This window comes from Gambusia affinis, linkage group LG03 (assembly GCF_019740435.1).
Source record: "Gambusia affinis linkage group LG03, SWU_Gaff_1.0, whole genome shotgun sequence".
NCBI classification, from domain to species: domain Eukaryota; kingdom Metazoa; phylum Chordata; class Actinopteri; order Cyprinodontiformes; family Poeciliidae; genus Gambusia; species Gambusia affinis.
This window is the reverse complement of record NC_057870.1, coordinates 9,984,301-10,002,296: the sequence shown is the minus strand read 5'-3', so window position 1 is coordinate 10,002,296 and position 17,996 is coordinate 9,984,301. Positions and strand designations below refer to the sequence as shown.

The 17,996-nt window shown below is 39.7% G+C and overlaps 2 protein-coding genes across 3 annotated transcripts; one reads left to right on the top strand and one right to left on the bottom strand.

Annotated features, from left to right (window-relative positions):
• The first annotated feature begins 650 nt into the window (after positions 1–650).
• slc7a4 (solute carrier family 7 member 4) lies at positions 651–6,900 on the top strand. Of its 2 annotated transcripts, XM_044110867.1 has the most exons (6): positions 652–790; positions 2,030–2,808; positions 2,950–3,093; positions 3,195–3,901; positions 4,019–4,127; positions 5,942–6,900. In XM_044110867.1, exons 2-6 carry the CDS (start codon positions 2,112–2,114, stop codon positions 6,157–6,159), a joined length of 1,875 nt encoding a protein of 624 aa, XP_043966802.1. In that variant the 5' UTR covers positions 652–790; positions 2,030–2,111; the 3' UTR covers positions 6,160–6,900. The 2 variants fall into 2 exon arrangements, with proteins under 2 accessions (XP_043966801.1, XP_043966802.1); XM_044110866.1 differs by having other exon boundaries at positions 651–790; positions 2,030–3,093.
• Positions 6,901–9,971: 3,071 nt separating this feature from the next.
• On the bottom strand, positions 9,972–17,873 carry LOC122827821 (dynein regulatory complex protein 1-like). Its single transcript, XM_044110868.1, has 16 exons — positions 17,701–17,873; positions 17,533–17,602; positions 16,638–16,750; positions 16,325–16,514; positions 16,090–16,227; positions 15,242–15,328; positions 15,017–15,139; positions 13,812–13,939; positions 13,606–13,737; positions 13,137–13,518; positions 12,958–13,047; positions 12,778–12,861; positions 12,601–12,701; positions 11,142–11,294; positions 10,980–11,065; positions 9,972–10,053 (listed from the first exon to the last, which is right to left on the bottom strand). Exons 2-16 carry the CDS (start codon positions 17,587–17,589, stop codon positions 10,037–10,039), a joined length of 1,881 nt encoding a protein of 626 aa, XP_043966803.1. The 5' UTR covers positions 17,590–17,602; positions 17,701–17,873; the 3' UTR covers positions 9,972–10,036.
• Positions 17,874–17,996: the final 123 nt, after the last annotated feature.

Genomic DNA, 17,996 nt, shown 5'->3' with positions numbered 1-17,996 from the left:
CTCTAATATATATTTTTTTACACTTGATTAACTCAAGATACTACACTTTATTTCTATAAATATCTGTTATTTTGGCAGGGTTCTACACTTTAGAGCAGCGGTGCCCAAAGTCGGTCCTCGAGGGCCAGCATCCTGCATGTTTTAATTCTCTCCCTGGTGGTAGTTACCACATTTTCAGAAGGTCAATGTTCTTCTTAGGCCTTCTGATGAGCCATCATTTGATCCAGGTGCGTCAAGCCAGGGAGAGAACTAAAACATGCAGGATGCCGGCCCTCAGGACTGACTTTGAGCGCCACTGCTTTAGAGTGTCAGTATATTAATTTAATTTAATTTAATTTCTATTAATCATTAAGTTGTGGCACATTTCCCCTTAATGTAGTCCTAATTTTCATTTTTTAAATAATGCGTTGTCTGTAGATTCAAAGCATTATATTTTCCATTTCAGTTACTTTTTATAAATTGAACCACTTCTACTAATATAAGCCATGTTTATTATATTGTTACATCTCTTTGTAAGGTTTAAATATGTATACATATCAGTAAGTGTCCGGATGCCTTGGATGTTGATTCTCTTTAATATGGGTGGGGCACAGTGGGGAAGCCCTCCCGTTGATCTGTTAAAAAAAAAGGTGCCTGTCCCTTTAAGAAGCAGCGCAAGCAGCGCTCGTTGGTTTTATTCCACAGGAGTGCACCTTCTGCTCCATCACCAGACGATGCGCCCGAGTAACTTCTGAGAGACAGCGCTGCGTTCAGGAGCCGCAGCAAAGATGGCAGGCTCAAAGCAACAAGGGCATGTATTTCTGCTGATGCTTCTCCTTGTTTGTCTTATTATGAAAATGGGGGGGATCAAACAAACAGTCACACCTGACTCACGAATGGAAAGCAGCGCGGAACAGGAGAGAGCTAGTGAGGTTCACTTTGCGCTCTTTTCCATTTTGTTATAAATTTTTAATGTGGCATTTAAAACAAAGCTTATTTCATTCGCTGTAGTGCGGCGCATCTTTTAGCCAGGGAAGGATGTTGCTTATAGACGTAATTTCACGACGCACTGCCACTTTATGACGGCGCTCCTGTTTCTGGTCGGGAATAAAGCGTTACGTAATTATCAGGGAGGCATCCTGCTGTCGCCATATGTTTATCGAGGCCAGAAATCAGATGATGTTCCGATGTTGATGCTGGATGTTTGACGCAAGCGGAAGCATAATTCTTATTGGTAACAATGCAAAGAATAAACATACTAAACAAAGAGGGACAATCTAATTTATATCGTCATCATTTCACACCTGAGCGGTGCCTTTTAGGTGACGTGGACCGGTGAGAGAAGTGCAAGAGTCTGTATCCGCTGTGTGTCCCTCTGTTTTCAACACATACAGGCGTGTGAAAGGCGGAAATAAAATAATACACGTATAAAATCCATGATAATAACAGCGGAGCTCCTGATATAAACAAGTACACTTGGGCACATTGTTTCGACAGAATAAAAACACCATGTGTTGAAGGCGTTTAGCTGTTTATGCAACTCTTATCAAGTTCATAATGCGCCTGGCTGCCCATGAGTGCTATCGACTTTGCTTTTAATTTACACAGACATATTTTTTCAGCATTTTGCTGCTAATATGTATTCACCAAGTGATTTACTTGAGCAGAAAATTTACTCCTCACAATGTAGGTTATCTTGGTCTATAGGATCTGACCTTCTGGGCTGAGCAGCTGTGAGCAGCTGACCGCCCCTGGGGGGATAAATTGCTTAACAATGCTTTAAACTGTTACCATTTGTTGTCTCTCTAAAAACAATCTAGGTAAATTTATTGCTTGGGAACAATGATACTTTGCAAAGTGGTGAAAACAGGGACTGTATTTAGCGATGCGAAGATGATATTTTGACTAAAAACAAAAATCGCCCCAGTTTGTATTTCAAAAGTTTTCTTTAAGGGATCTTGATCCTAAAGTGGAGCATACAGTTTTGTCCTGAAAACATGGACCGTCCACTTTATTTAGTTCTAATGTGTGAATTTCCTTTGTTTTGCAGGTCAACTTCATAAGTAGTTAATGGATCCAGTCTGAAAGCTACAACACCCACCCACTCCACTGACCTGTCTAAGACTGTAGCCATGGCAACTTGTTCGACGGGTTGTGCGCCAGCTGTGCGCCTTTGTCAAAGACTGAACCGGCTCAAGACACTCGATGGTGACATGATGGCGACTTCGCTGAAGCGCTGCCTCTCCACGCTGGACCTGACTCTGATGGGTGTCGGTGGCATGGTTGGCTCTGGGCTTTATGTCCTGACGGGAACGGTGGCTAAAGACACAGCAGGACCAGCTGTCGTCATATCCTTTGTTTTTGCAGGTATCGCTTCTCTTCTGGCTGCCTTCTGTTATGCAGAGTTTGGAGCACGCATCCCTAAAACAGGATCTGCATACATGTTTACGTATGTGTCAGTGGGAGAAGTGTGGGCCTTTCTCATTGGCTGGAATGTGATTCTGGAAAACATGATTGGCGGTGCTGCTGTAGCACGGGCCTGGAGTGGCTATCTAGACTCAATTTTTAACCATGCTATCCAGAACTTCACAGAAACACACATCATGCAGTGGAATGTGCCCTTCCTTGCCCATTACCCTGACCTCCTGGCTGCAGGAATCCTTGTATTTGCCTCTGTCTTCATTTCCTTCGGAGTTCAAGTGTCCTCTTATCTGAACCATATCTTCTCCACCATCAGTATGGGTGTCATTGCTTTCATCTTAGTCTTCGGCTTCATGCTTGCCGATCCTGCCAACTGGAGCCAGGAGCAAGGTGGCTTTGCGCCTTATGGTATGTCGGGGATCCTGGCAGGTTCTGCCACATGCTTCTATGCTTTTGTGGGCTTTGATGTGATTGCTTCCTCCAGCGAGGAGGCAAAGAATCCTCAGAAGGCTATTCCCATTGCCACTGCTATCTCTCTTGGACTTGCAGCGACAGCCTACATCCTGGTCTCCTGCGTGCTCACATTGATGGTACCTTGGCGTACCCTGGACCCTAACTCAGCCCTGGCAGATGCTTTCTTTCGCCGTGGCTACAGTTGGGCAGGAATTGTTGTGGCTGTGGGCTCCATCTGTGGTGAGTATCAGCATTTACAAAAAAGTACAATATGAAGTTGTGCAACATGCTTTTTGGTGCTGTATTTTGACAAAGACTATTTTTCTTTTCTTTTTTATTAGCCATGAACACTGTGCTTCTCTGCAATCTCTTCTCCCTTCCTCGGATTGTGTACGCCATGGCAGAAGACGGATTGTTCTTCTCCATTTTCGCCAGGGTCAATCCTGTCACCAAAGTTCCGGTCAATGCCATTCTGGTATTTGGAATCCTTATGGCTGGCATGGCTTTGATCTTTGACCTAGAGGCGTTGGTTCAGTTCTTGTCTATTGGGACTCTCCTTGCGTACACCTTTGTGGCAGCGAGTGTTATCGTGCTCCGCTTCCAACCAGAGAAGACCAACTCCAAAGACACCACCACCACATCTCCCAACGTCAACGCAGAGGTGTCCCCTGCCCCCTCAGAGTCACAGACCATAACTGAAGACAGCGAGGAGCCCAAGCAGTATGAGTCCTTCTCCGACAAACTCCAGCTGGTGGAGAGGCAGAAGACGAGAGAGCGGCGTGGGGTGGGGCACCTGAAGGCCTACTGGGAACCCTACTTAGACAGGCTGCTGGGAGACTGTGAACCAGGCGAAGTGGTGGCTTTCTGTGTGATGACCCTGATTGTGAGCTCAGTATCCCTCTGTGCTGTGCTGGAGTTTGGAAATGAACAGCTACAGTTCCCAGTCTGGTGTTTCACAATGCTTCTGGTGATTTTTACCTCAGCTTATGTTCTTAGCCTGGCACTTATATGGATTCATGAGCCACAAAGAAACAACCAAACATTCCAGGTGAGCTTCCATACATGCTATATATTAAATTTAGCATGCGATTTATTTATATAAGGCAACATATAGTGAGACTGTATTCCCAAGGACCAGAGAATCAGAAGTTTTTTTGTTGCATAGGTACCTTTGGTTCCACTAACTCCTGGTGCCAGTATTCTCTTCAACGTATTCCTGATGATGAAGCTAAGCCTCCTGACCTGGATTCGATTTACAGTGTGGATTGCTATAGGTAAAATAACACCAGCATCAGAACAAACAAAGAATGTTCAATAGGCATATTTAAAATGTACACTTCAAATATTTGAGAATGTTTGGTATAATGATAAATGTTGTTTTTAGATAATTACATAGAAAAAGAGTGATAAACTTACTGTTGCTGTTTCAAATAACTAAAACTAATGCAGCATAAAAAAATGTAACATTGATTATTTTTATTATCTATAAAATGTGTTCACTATTGATTTAAATATAAAACTAAATCCATCAAAACAAGACTTGCCTGCTAAATTTTAAATCTTGTTTTCATTTTTGTTTTTATAAACTGACATAATTATAACAAGTTGATATTGGCTAACAATCTCTCCCCGAGTCTGTAGTGTTTCAGCTGCGGAGGAAACTATGTGCTAGCCTGCAGCAGGATTTAAAGAGTGTTTCCTCATTAGGAATGATCGTTATCACGCCATTAGTTTTCATACCATGGCTGTCCATGTTTTTCAGAAATGAATATATTCCCAAGCAGCTGGCATATTTGTATTTATTTTTAGCAAGGGAAAAGTATAGAGAACCCTCCATCAGTAGGGTGACCAGATTTGGGTTTCTGAAAAGGAGGACACTTCTGTTTTTGTTGGCGGGGGGGTAGAATTGGCGGACAAACATGCGCCAACGAGGGGGAGGTAACACTATGTAATGTGTTTTGAGGCAGTTCACCAAAATCCCGGACGATTTTGAAATTCCCCCCGGACATTTTTTTAGGTCTGAAAAGTAGGACATGTCCGGGAAAAAGAGGACGTCTGGTCACCCTATCTATCAGGGACCAGGAGAGTGCAACAATAGCTGGGTGAGAAGCAACATTATGTTACTCTGCTCCATACAGAAAACTCTGGTCATTGTCTGGCATCATATTACAATACTTACACTACATGAACATTACAATGTAAAATTTGAAGCTGAAAGGACAAAAACATTGATGTGCAATTATTGGTTACCAAATGAATTTACTGTCTGCCATGTGCTCTCAACTGCCTCACTTTACAAATACTGAACTGCACTCGCTTGTTAGTATATTATGATGTGGCTCTTATCTCCAGAAAGCAGTGTCATAAAACCTCCACTGTCTGTGATCCGTGAACTTGATGCTTTTAATAGTTAAAACGAACAGATTGCACAAAGATTTTCTGTACTGGTACTTAAAGAAAACGGAATGCTTTCCTTTTGAGGGCAGTCTTGTGTGAACATAGACGATGATCAGACAGAGTTAATGACCCAATAGAGGTCCGAGAGTCACAGGGGAAAGATGATTATCTGGGTTTGCTTAAAGCTTCATCAACATGGTGCACTCGTCTGGTTGAAAACCAATTCTTTTTAACAATTTCACATTACTGTGAAATAATTTACATTTGCAAGTAATTAGAACCAAAATGTGGCGCTTTTTCTATGTACCACTAAAGCCTGTTCAAGGACCACAAACCGGTACTTACACAAGTTGCAGATAATCCTGTTTATTCTTACTGTACAGATAAGACTATTAAGAAAAGCTAATGGAGAATTTGCAAATGTTAGCATGTTAGACATTTGTTAAATTGGCAATGCTGAGCAAGTTAGGTTGTATTTTTTTACTTTTTATTTGACATTCTCTGAAAATTAGATACTTATCAACGTTGCAATGACATCAGAATATTTACTTATTCATTTAACACCTAAGAAATTACAGATGGCAAAACGTAACAATCATGTCCAAAGTTGTCTGTCTTCTAACCTGTGCTCAGTGTTCTCATGGTTTAATCACGACTTCCAGTGACGTGCCTCCGACTGTCCTGTTCCCAGGTCTCCTTGTGTATTTTGGCTACGGGATCTGGCACAGCAAAGAGGGATTGAGGGAGCTGCAGCCCAAAGACATGGCCGCTCGCTATGTGGTGCTACCCAGCGGCAGCCTGGTGGAAACGGTGCAGTCCGTTCAGCCCGATGGTCAAGTGGTCACCTCAGCGCACCAAATCAGCTCTCCTGCTGCCCCGACAGCCACCGAGGCTGATGGGAACAGATAATGTGTGACCATTGTGAGTCATCATCACTACTGCCTGGTTTTTGTCTTTTGTCTCCCACGCATACTGTATTATTAGTGTACTTTCTGTATCTCTCTCTCCCTGTATCGCTCAACAGTCTGTACTCATTACTCTGCTAAAGTATCTACAAGATAGTATGGGAGGCACTGTCTTTTTGTTGAGCACATTTATATATGTTATAAGAATCAAACCTGCACTAGAGATATTTATCACTGCCCTGGAAACATAATATGTTTTTTTTTTTTTTCTTGCCAGCTTTGTCCAGATCCATGTTCATGCTGCGTTTACGTTGTTACTAAGGACTTTTAATTTTCACGTTTCAGCTTTTAAGAGTGGAGCTGGGAATTTAGGCATATTTCAAAGGAACAAAAATGTTCAGAATAAATTTGTGCTTGTAAACTGTAGCCCTATTTTGGAAGAGTACAGTTTCACATCTGATTGTCTTGCTTTCCAGCCTAACTTACAAACCAGTTTATGTATAACTACGAGCAACGCTTATGAGATGAGGTATTGCATTCTGTAGATGAATGGAATAATGACAATTCATTGGTAGCTTTTTACCATTTAAAAAAACTTTTTTTCTTATTTTGGCAAAGAACTGCATAATTTAACTTTTTTTTCCCCTTCCAATTTCCATACATGCTGCATTAGTATGTTTAAATCACAGGTGTCAAACTCCAGTCCTCAAGGGCCACTGTCCTGCAGATTTTAGATGTGCCACAGGTACAAAACACTGGAATGAAATGGCTTAATGTGTAGATCAGTTCTCCAAAGCCTTGCTAATGACCTAATTACGCTTTACAGGTGTGGTGCAGCAGAGGCACATCTAAAAGTTGCAGGACACCGGCCCTTGAGGACTGGAGTTTGACACCCCTGGTTTAAATAATGTATCCCCTCTTAAGACTTCTGTAGGTGTAAAGGAGTTTCTCATTATTTTTCTCCTAGTCTATAAAATATAATGTATACTTATTTTTCTATAAACACCATTCTGATTTTTAACAGTTTCAATATTACCCGTTTGTATCTTTAACCATCGCTACTCCTGCATTATATGCTTTACTTACACTTGTGGCTTTATTAATCTCTATAAGAATATTTACTTTTAAATTGCCTGGACTCGTCCGTTTCTTCCTTAATTTTCTAAGTCTCATCCCATGACCCTCTCTTGTGTCCCTGATCCTCAGCATGTGATCAGCCTTTCTCCCATGCCTCTCTACACTGCAGCCTTTTCTTCTTGTTTTTATCTGATTGGCACAGCATTGTTTGTCAAAGCCCATAAAACTGAGATCTCGTCTCCATATTCTATATACATGAGTGCATGGACAAGCACAATGTTATTCACAGGGATCCTTTCCGCATAAATATTGGTAGCCAGGCATTATCTCCGAGGCCTCCGTAATCCGTCAGATTTGCAGTAGTCCCTGTCGCCGGTCTGCCTCCTGACCCAGATAAGAAAAAGTCGTAGATGTGAGAACACTCCCAGGACAAAGAGGCAACATTCACTTTACTTTTGCACTTGTGGTCATCAATTTGACATCATATCACATATGTAGAAGCACCAAAAAAGATGTCAGCTCTATTGTTATTGATTTCTCTTTGGTTTTGCATGTTACAATAGAAACCAATGGCCTTAAACATGTAACACATCTTATCTCCAAAGCTGATTTACTTGTTTATTTATTTTCCTGACGGATGAAGAACCTTATCTAATCATCATTCATTCATTCAAATAAAGAATCCAAATATAGATTGTAGAAAGCATTTTGGTGTAAGACTTGGAAGAATTTTATACAACTTTGCACAGATTTGTCCAGTAGTTTTGTTTCATAGCTAATGCTTTTGGTGTCAGGGTTAGTGACAATATATTTATACTGTGGTGCTTTTTTTAAGCTGAACATTATCAAAACTCTTTCTCTCCTTTTGTGCCCTGACGCACAAATATCAGCGGCTAGACTTTTCTTACACCTAAATGTCATTGTACTCTGCATAAGCACATGAAAATCACAGATTCCTGTCATAATGTTTGTGTAAAATGAAAAAAGAACAAAAAAAAATAAATGTTTTGAAGCAGCATTAAAAACTACTGGTGCATTATTAATAGATGAGAATGAGAATTTACATCACATCGATTGATCACATAATTTACATAAGAGTTGCTATGTGTTCCCGGTTTGTTTCAAGTCATTCACAGAAAATAAGAGCAAGACTTCAGTGAACATATTTACTGTATTTAGATGATAATAATGAGGAGCAAGTAAGAAACCTTGTAGAGTTATTTATAACCATGGAACGTATTTTACCCCCCTGTCAATACTTTATAGAGCTAGCTTTAGGGTGTAAATAAAGCAGCAAGTCCTCAGAGGTGCGTCTCTGTCAGTTTTATATTTTTTATTATGATTAATTTCTGATTTTTAGCACAGATTAAATTCTGTAGATGCCCCATTATATTTGCTTTCTGTTTAATTTATCAACGTATTTTATGTAACTTCTGTTTTTTTGTTGTTTACTCTTTATCCACCAACTTATTTAAATAATTGCTGGATTTTTGTGTGATTTGTTTTACTTTTGGTTTTCGTTTAGTCATTTGTTGTTTTGTGTTGATGGTGTTCATCTGCCAACTTAGATTTGATTTGATTTTAAACATCTAGTTTCAAGTCTAGCCGCAGAATGTAAATTAAAGTACATACCTATGATGCTAACATCACTATGTTTCGCTCTAGGGATTGTGAGTTCAGGATAATGTGGCTGAAGGCCAGAAATGACCATTTTTCTCCCATCTGACTAGAGGTTTTGTGGAAAACTGCAAAGTGGATTTATATGACTTTCTATTAACATTCACTTTCTTCTTACCACTCTTCAAGAGACTTGTGGAGTGCAGTGATTGTATTTTTTCATAAACAAATCCTCCAACCCGAGCTAGGAATCTCTGCAGCTCCTCCATGCTACCACATGCTGAAGTCATAGAACATCTTTGACCTGAAACAGTTAATTTCATGTCAGAGTAAGTCCCAGCTCCATTCATAAGCCCCTAAATAGTTAAAAGTTTTGATATCAGTACACTTCACTCACCAGATACATCAAGGGATGGTGTGAAAGTTCAAAGTTTAAAAATCCCCAGTTTATCCAAAGAAAATGTAAAAGGCAATATCTTACTGCAACACCATCTGCTATGTGTGAAGTTGACATTTTCCCAGCAAGAAAGTAATCAGAGGTTATATGAAAGGACACCAGAATGGAGGACACAAGCGCTAAGGTATCATGGAGACACATTGCCATGGAAACTAGCACTTGCTACTCTTTGCCGACAGCACACACAGTGACACAGACACCTGCGTCTTACGTCTTTGTGTGACACTCAAGGTTGAGTGAGCTGCTATGTACTCAGAACCACGTGATTCATCCGCTCTGCAGGCCGTTCCTTCACACACATGCAGGTTTGTTTGAGGAACCGATCATGTGACCCGAAAGCTGATACGTGCCATCCGTGACTGTCCCCGTTTAGTAGCATTAAAACAATGTATTATGAATGGATTATCTGCTTGAACGCGTTCACACTTTTTGGGGTTGGTTTGTTTTTTTTGTTTCTGTATCTTGAAATAAGAAAACAGAATTGATTTATATTAGTATCTGACATCTCAGAGCTCAGCCACAAGCGATTTAACACTGCAAGCTCAAACCACCACTTGCATCTCCCTTGCTATTTTTTAAATACCGCATATTGAATGGAAGGTTGCAGATGAGACCTTTTTATACCATCTTTGTGTAGTTGAGATGTCAGAAAAACAACACAAAGCATCAGTTAATAAGTCCTTCATTTTAATAAAAACTTCACAGCAATGCACCGCTCATGTCGACTTTGTCATTTCTTCAGGTAACCTGTGAGAGAACATGTACAGGGTCAGTGGAGAGCATTAAAACGGCATGTTTTAAATATCTTAAAGCACTTTCAACAAGGAATGTCCCAATCCTATCTCAAATACTGCAATAGGCCTTTAGCTACACCATTTCCATTTTGAAAAGGATCATTATGAGAGGTTAGCAGACTGCCAGGAATGACAGTGATGTTAGGATTGTTACTTCTGCTTTCTGAGCTTTTTAAAAAAAATGTAATCAGTTTGGGCTTCTACTAAAACAAAGAGCTTATTGAAACAAATCAGCCAACAATTATTGTATTTCAAATGGTTTTGTACCGAATCAGCATTGGTTACACTGAAACTACAGTGGTGATTTATTGGTGATATATTGTTCAGTCTTAGGTTTGACTTTTTTGTACATTATAAATCAAATGAAGAACATTAAGTCACATGGGTTGTTTTTAATTCAGAGTGAAAGATTAATAAAACTTTTTTTTTTAATAACACTATGTACTCATAAAGTCCAAGAAACAGCCACACCATTAACAAAAGAAGATCCAGAGCTATCATTTTAAATTTTATACAATCCCATTGTCTTGAAATTAATCACTTCATTCTTGAATCGAAAATATTGAAATTTTGTAGACGAACCAAATGTTTCATTCTAATTGTGTCTCTGATCATTTGTAGAACAGTGGAATGCAATAACGTCTTTGTTTATGGTCAGAAACTTTATTCCTCACTTGAAACCAAGTCAACTCTTATTCTCCCATCGCTGCCAAAGCCGAATATTAAACTCCTTACAGTTTGATTTAATTGTGAATTCACATCCACGTGTCAGTATTGCTGTGTAGGAGCCGTGTTGCAACCTTTAAAGTGGTGCTAAAAACAGACTAAAGCAAACATTTCCTCCTGGAGGCGAAGTATAATAAACAGCAGCAGACATACTGTCGATTTTCAAGCGCAGCTCTGTGTTCTCGTCCTTCAGACACTCCTGCTCCTGGGTTAGCTCAGAGATGTCTGTCAACACAGTGCTGGAAACCACAAAAACACATCCACAAAAAATTATTCATTACAGATCCATGTTTTCTACCTGCATGTGCCACTTACTGGTACTGCTTCAGCGTTCTCAACGTGGAATCCCACAGTTTAACTCTGTCCTCTGGGATGATGTTGCCTAGACTATTCCAATACGCTGCATCCTTAGAAGAATCCCGCGCGTGTGCGAGCCACAGTCTGGAAAGCTCCTGGGCTGAGCTCGTCCTAAAAGAAGACCATGAAGATGACAGCATTGGATGTAGGTGATGAGGCAAAACAGAGATTTCATCTAACAGTCATAAAAAGATGAGGGCTTTCAAAGCAGTTTATGATTGTAGTGCATACAAGCTCAACGGGCGTGAACTTTTATACACATTTAACTACGTTCATCAAATCTTCAAAAAAAAGCTGGACTCTTTGATTCATCGCAATCTGGTCAAAATGACTCTACATAGATTGCATCCCTTAATCTTTCGGATGTGGAGGCTTTTATGACCTTGCTATGTTCAAAACTTGCTCGTTTTGAGTCCTGTCAATACACGTCAGATATTCTTTAAATATTATCTCATTTGTAATGTTTGACAATTCGGGATGCTTCCAAAAAAGTCATTTGTGATCGAGTCCAAACTAGAAATAGTGATTAATGCAAGCTTGTCTCTGTGTTCAGTAGGTTGATTACATGTTCGAAACTGAAAATACTGCTTTAGCCGCGAAAATAGTTTTCTTTTCTTTTTTCTCGTTAAGATTAAATAGTGCAACGTAATAATAGATCCCATTTTTTCCCAACTGGCTGTGCAACGCGACAATCCATCTCTGACTGACTGATGAGTGCTGGTAATGTCTGGTCTCCCACAGTGCAGCGACCCCACTACTAAAACGCAGGAACATATAACATTAGTCCTGGCTTCTCTCCGTATAGGCTTTCAGTGTTTAGTGAAAAATTAAAGCTTTTAAAATTTGCCTTTAAAGTTTTCAATGTGCTCCTTCACACTCCAGTCTGTTTTAAACCAAACAATTTGTCTTAGATTCTCCAAGATCTAACCTGAAATATGAAAGGGGGATCGAGACCAAAAATACAGAACAGTTTTCTGGTCAGTACAGGATTAGCTGAGCCTGCTCGGTTGTTTAGATCAATGCTGAAAACTAATTTTCACTCCTCACCTTTTAATTCCAGCTGAATCTGAGACAACGCCTTTCATTACGTTTATTAGTTCTTTTAATATCGTTGCATTTATTTTGTTTTGTGTTATTTCACCGATTCTAACCTCTAGTGGCAAGATTTGTAGAATTGCTTGCAATTCAGTGCAGAATTGTAAAGCGGTTAATTGCTTAGAAGTCTGATTAGAATAACTATTGTTTAAATATGACTCATCAACTTTTTAAGAAAGTCAGTAATTTGCTGCAGTTAATGATACATATATTTTTCTTACAGACAGCTCCCTAATATTGAAAGAGTTACTCCTTCAGACTGATGGATTTCTAATATGTTAAAACAGCTTAGCATGGCTCCACGTTGCTACGGCGTTCTTACCTGAAACTTTGTTGCTCAAGAAAGCTTTTCAGAGCACAAAGAACATGGTTAGGGTGGATGAGGTCCAACGAAGTGCTTGCCACGCTGGCCCTATGTGACTCCTGGGAGAATTAACAGATAGTTTTCAGCAGGGTCGATGCTGCAGAAAACCCACAGAGCTCTTCATCAGTCACTCACCCCAGTCTGCTCATTCTGCTGATCCTTGTACCTCACCAGGAAATCCGTCAACTTAGGCAAATCCTTTTCGTCAATACCCAGAGTCTGGAATGGAAGACAGCATGTCTTCTTGCTCACGTTTGGTGCCAGGCTGGAATATTTGTGCTGAAAGTGATTTGAAGCAGCTGAATGTGTGCTTACGTAAAGGATGGATCCCAGCTTCACTCCAGTCTGTTCCTCGGTCACCAGAGGAGCCAGCAGCTTCAGGATCTTGGCTTCCATCAAGAAGTCCTGCTCGGGAAAAACAGGAAAATTTACGGCTCAGCGTGTCTGTGCTTTGACATTTTTTTGCCACCATAAAAACAAAATTAGTAGCCAACCATTTCATTACACAGCAGCTCCCTCAATTCTTCCTGCATGTCCTCGTTCAGCTTCTCTTCCTCCCATTCGGGGCCACTGTCGGTGAACACTAATTCCTCTTCTGTGGTGCTCCCTGTCGTATCCAGATTCTCGACTTGAGACTCAGCCGGACTCTCCACCAGTTGAAACTCTGCCTGGACTATCTCTGTTCTTGTCTTCCAGGGCCGGAAGGGACTGGAGAGCAGCAGGAGGTTCAAATCCGTCTGGTTCTTGGGTGAACCGTAGAGCTGCTGGGAGATCACCGAGTCTATGGCCAAAGCCCTCTGTGCTAAGTGCTTTACTTCTTCTTCAATCATCAGCCACACCTCCTCAAAACGTCTTGCATCGGCAGCAGCAAAATGCCTGCAAGTAGAAACAAACGCAGTCAAACCCCCCCCCCACAAAAAACAGGCAGAGCAGCACTCATTTGAAATGGGAAATCTGACTCACTTGACTTGGCTTTTAATGCGCTCGTGCTTCTCGATGTACTGTGTGTAATCTGTCAAAGCAATACTCTGCTTTGCAAATTTTTTCTGGTGGTCGATGTAGATATTCTTCAGCTTCTCTATCTCTCTCGCCTCCCTGGAAACACAAACCAGTCGATGTATAGCAGCATGTGCAGCGTAGGTTTCTGCATGGAAGAGGAGCCGTGCTACCTGGTGATCCTGCCTTTGATACTTTTCAATGTGGTTAAAAGTATTTCTTGCTTTTCCATGTACAAGTGTTTTTTCATCTTCAGGGGTAAGTTGCTGTTTGCGTTTTTTTTATGTTCTCTCTCGTGGGCCTGCAAAGCAAAGAAGAGGGCTGCTTAAGGCACAAGACAAGTCGTAAAAACCTTTTCACCACTGACAGGTGAGCGAGGTAACCATGACAATTTCACAGTGGTCCTTTTCACACACTTTTTACGGCTCTCATGAAGGCTTTTGGAAAGTCCTCTTCCATGACGTACCATGAAATAACTCTCTGGTACAGTGAGATCCAGGATCGTGCCACCAGCTCATTGTAATTCTGAGGTAAAGTAACGACGAAATGGAAGCGTTTCTTGTTAGCTTTACTATGGTTGTTTTTCTAGTTTCAGAACTCGCTGGACCTCACAGGCCATTCTTGCACCTTTGAGTTCATTCCTTTTTCCTGCTGCAAACTTTACTTTCAGAGTAAAGTCAGGTAAAACTAATTCATGTGATCTGTGAAACCTTCTGATTTGAATTTCATAGAACCTCAATAAAGCTAGACTTTAATCATCTTAAAGAGTATGAATCATTGTCCACTCAGTTTGTTTTTATTTTTATGCTGTTTTTCACCTTAAGTCTGCTGACTGCTATTAGATTATTTCCTGACACTACTACAGACCAGCTCCTACGGCCATTCAGTTTTAAGGGAAATGTCAATATTGTGATTCCTTCAGCAGGTGTGTATTGATAATTGACAAATCTCATCATTGCTCCTCTATTTCAGTTCAATTAAAATTGAGAAATATTTTATCCCAAAGGGAAAATAAAGGTTGTAACTCATATCATCCAAGAATGTTCAGAGTTGTTGTGGATATAGTGATGCTGTGAGCAGGTAGGATCTCCTGTAGCAGTCAATACAACTAATAGCCCAAACAGCCAACGTCTCAACCCAAACAAATTATGACCAAAAGTCAACAAAAGGAACAAATCAGAACTAACATAATAGAGCTACTCCAACATGTCGCCACCACAAGGAAGTTCTGGAACGAGTGGAAAATATTGCAAATGGTGTAATAAGATGGCTCCATGATTATGGAAGTAAACGTATACCTTCAGGTTGATTTTTGGTAGATTTTGGAATGATAACAGCAACAAGCAAGACCCCTTTACTCTTCTACCTTCCTACATACCAGAATTCTTGAGCATCTCTCATAATCCAAGGCATTGAAGACGTAATTGCTCTCTTGACCGATCTCGTGAACTTCTTTCTTGTATTCCTCCAATCTCTTTCTCCTCTCATTTAGCCTCTCGAGCTGCAATCAGAGTCACTCAGTGGTTCATTTAATGAAGGAAAATGAAAATGTTGGGTCTTTTGTGTATGTGTGTGCTTCATCTCAAAGTGCAGTCATCCTGACCTCTTCGTCCCAAAGTCTCTTCAGTTCTCGCTCCAGTTCTTCCTTGTCTTTTGTAAGCAGGATGCTTATTTCCTGCCGATGACGACTCTGCACAAACAAACACCCCCGCGATCATTAGTGAAATTTACATTCTGGGGAGTTTACATAGACATTCATCATGGGAATGAATATATATTTTTTATGGTTTAAAAAAAGAAAAAAAAAACTTCTGTGCACAAGTTTGGATTTATTTTTAATTTTAAACATAGATGGTTTATCACAGAAATATACTCCTTCTCTTTATTATTGTCCTTAGACAAAATGTACCTCAATGATGCTTTCTTTTCCAGCCACTAACAAGGTTTTGGAATAATTGTGGTGGCATTTGACCAGACATACTGCCAAAAATGTCTAAATTAGTTTAAACTGCTCCCATGACATACATCCTGATTCAAAGCTAAGTCAAAACATTTTATACGGGCATTAATAAGGGCATTACAGAGGACCTTCCACAAGTTTGACAGTTGACATTAAGCTTCAGGAATGACCTTCTCAAAGTTAACTTTTGCTTAGAAGCAGCTCTATGATATGTAGATAAAGAGTAGTGAAATATCCACCTGAAATGATCCCAGAAATTTGCTAATAACTAAAAAAAAAAAAAAAAAAAAAAAAAAAAAAAAGCCATCAATGATATCACATTCATACTCAAACAAGAGCAGGTGTGGAATTGTAGAAAAAAACTCGGAACAAATCTAAAATAAATATAAATAGTTATTTTGTTTCTTGGTTAGTTCAATCCATTAGTTGCCCATGGCAGATTCAGGAGCTTTCACCAAACCATTGGAAGCTGCTTCAGAACTGGGTCCCACCTCAATTTGGGCAAGCTCCTCCCGGTAGACTTTGGTCATGAGCTTAATTTGGTCCTCCATCCGGGCAATCATCACATTAATCTCCTCTGTATTCTTCCTCAAGGTGCTCGCATAGTTATCATCTTGGAACTTGAGCGCCTGTTCACCACAAAATGATCCAGCTCATGAATTCGGGGAAAAAAAAAAAAAAAAAAAAAAACATAAGAGAAAGCAGCAGATAATTGAATGGAGTTACCTGCACTAGCTCATTTATGATGGCTTTCTTATCATGTATAATAGTGGAATAAAGCTTCTGCTGCTTTTTCAATGCTTTCTGCAGGTCTTCAGAGATCCCCTTGCGATTAAGAAAGTTTTCAAATTGTCCTTTCAGTATTTCATCAGCTTTTTCCTGGCTTGAGGTTGAATCATTTTCCAGCATCGCCAATCTGATTGACAAAACCACCCCAAAAAACAAAACAAAAAAACCCCAACAGAATAATGGTTTGTGTGGTGATTTAATCTTGAGATACTAACTTAACCTACGTGCTGAATAAATGTAAAATAGTTACCTCTTTGCTTGAGCTTTGCCCTGCAGTCTCCTCTGCAGCACCATTTTGGCATCACATGCAATTTGGGTGTTTGTCACTAACGTACTCAGATCTTTCTGCAGAACTTTTATCCTCTAAAAATAACAATGTTAGTTTTACAGTAAGGGATGAAATGTTGTCTCTCAAAAATTCAACCAAAACAAACTGAAAGATAATAAAGCAGAAAAAGTTTAGACAAAAAAACAGAAATAATAGTGTATTTCTTTACAGCTACTGCTGATTATTTGTATGAAATCAACACAGTGAGAGAACTGGCGAAAAGAAACATGCAAATCAAATATCTGACAGCAGCAATAATGTCAATGTAGGATACTTTTAAGATGTACAAATTAACATATTAAAATTTCCTCTTCGAAGACTTATAAAAGACAGTGATGGCATACTTACTTTGAAAAAGTAACTTTAATCCGATTACTGATTACTCCTTGAAAAAGTAATTTAGTTGGATAACTGATTACTTAATTTGGAAAGTAACTAAGTTACATTAAAAGTAACTTTTTTAGTTACTTTCAGCAGCTGCTAACAACACCGCTAGTAAAACGTAATAGTGAGATTCTGTTCCAAATAGTGAGACACTGTTGTCATATAGTGAGATTCTGTTGTCAAATAGTGAGACACTGTTGCCATATAGTGAGATTCTGTTGCCAAATAGTGAGATTCTATTGCGAAGTAGTGAGATTCTGTTGCCAAATAGTGAGATTCTATTGCGAAGTAGTGAGATTCTGTTACCAAATAGTGAGATACTGTTACAGAATAAAACATTATGTTACCATAACTCCTAGCAGTATAAAGTAAAAAAAAAATAAAATAAAAAATCACACAGAAAAGTTTAAAAATACAGTTAAAAAAGGCAGACCAGTTCACTTTCTCTCTCCTGGTCCTCTCTTGTTTTACTTTCCTCTTTACCCTCCATCTTGAAGATTTTCCTGTAATAAAATATTTTTTGAAAACTGACCTCGTTCGACAGAACATTAACAATTTCGGGATCAAAGCAAACAATTTGAGTTTTACGTATTCAGTTTACCTGCTCGCTGCTTTACTGCCGAACTACACAGGGAACTCTCGTACCTCTTTAGGGTTTAAAATAATTTCGTCTTTACTCACAACACGTCAAGTGAAATCTACTGAAAAAATGTAAGCAGTTGTAGTAGAAACGAACAGCTCATTTGTTTGCAAACTGTTTCTATGGCGACAGAGCTATCAAACTGCGTTAAGTGCTGCATTTAAAAGCCCTCGTAAATGTGCAAGACTATTGATATCACAAGTACCATCCCTCTCTGTTTGCTGCAGCGAGGTCCTTCTCTGATTGCTGCTTTTGTG

What these genes read in the sequence shown, in the direction of transcription:
- slc7a4 (XM_044110866.1), top strand. Translation starts at nt 2,112, where the DNA reads ATGGCAACTTGTTCGACGGGTTGTGCGCCAGCTGTGCGCCTTTGTCAA. An exon ending in GGCTGTGGGCTCCATCTGTG is followed by an intron (nt 3,094 to 3,194) that starts GTGAGTATCAGC and finishes CTTTTTTATTAG; the next exon opens with CCATGAACACTGTGCTTCTC. An exon ending in TACAGTGTGGATTGCTATAG is followed by an intron (nt 4,128 to 5,941) that starts GTAAAATAACAC and finishes TCCTGTTCCCAG; the next exon opens with GTCTCCTTGTGTATTTTGGC.
- LOC122827821 (XM_044110868.1), bottom strand. Translation starts at nt 17,589, where the DNA reads ATGGAGGGTAAAGAGGAAAGTAAAACAAGAGAGGACCAGGAGAGAGAA. An exon ending in AGAGATGCTCAAGAATTCTG is followed by an intron (nt 13,940 to 15,016) that starts GTATGTAGGAAG and finishes TTTGCTTTGCAG; the next exon opens with GCCCACGAGAGAGAACATAA. An exon ending in ATCAAAGGCAGGATCACCAG is followed by an intron (nt 13,738 to 13,811) that starts GTAGCACGGCTC and finishes TTGTGTTTCCAG; the next exon opens with GGAGGCGAGAGAGATAGAGA.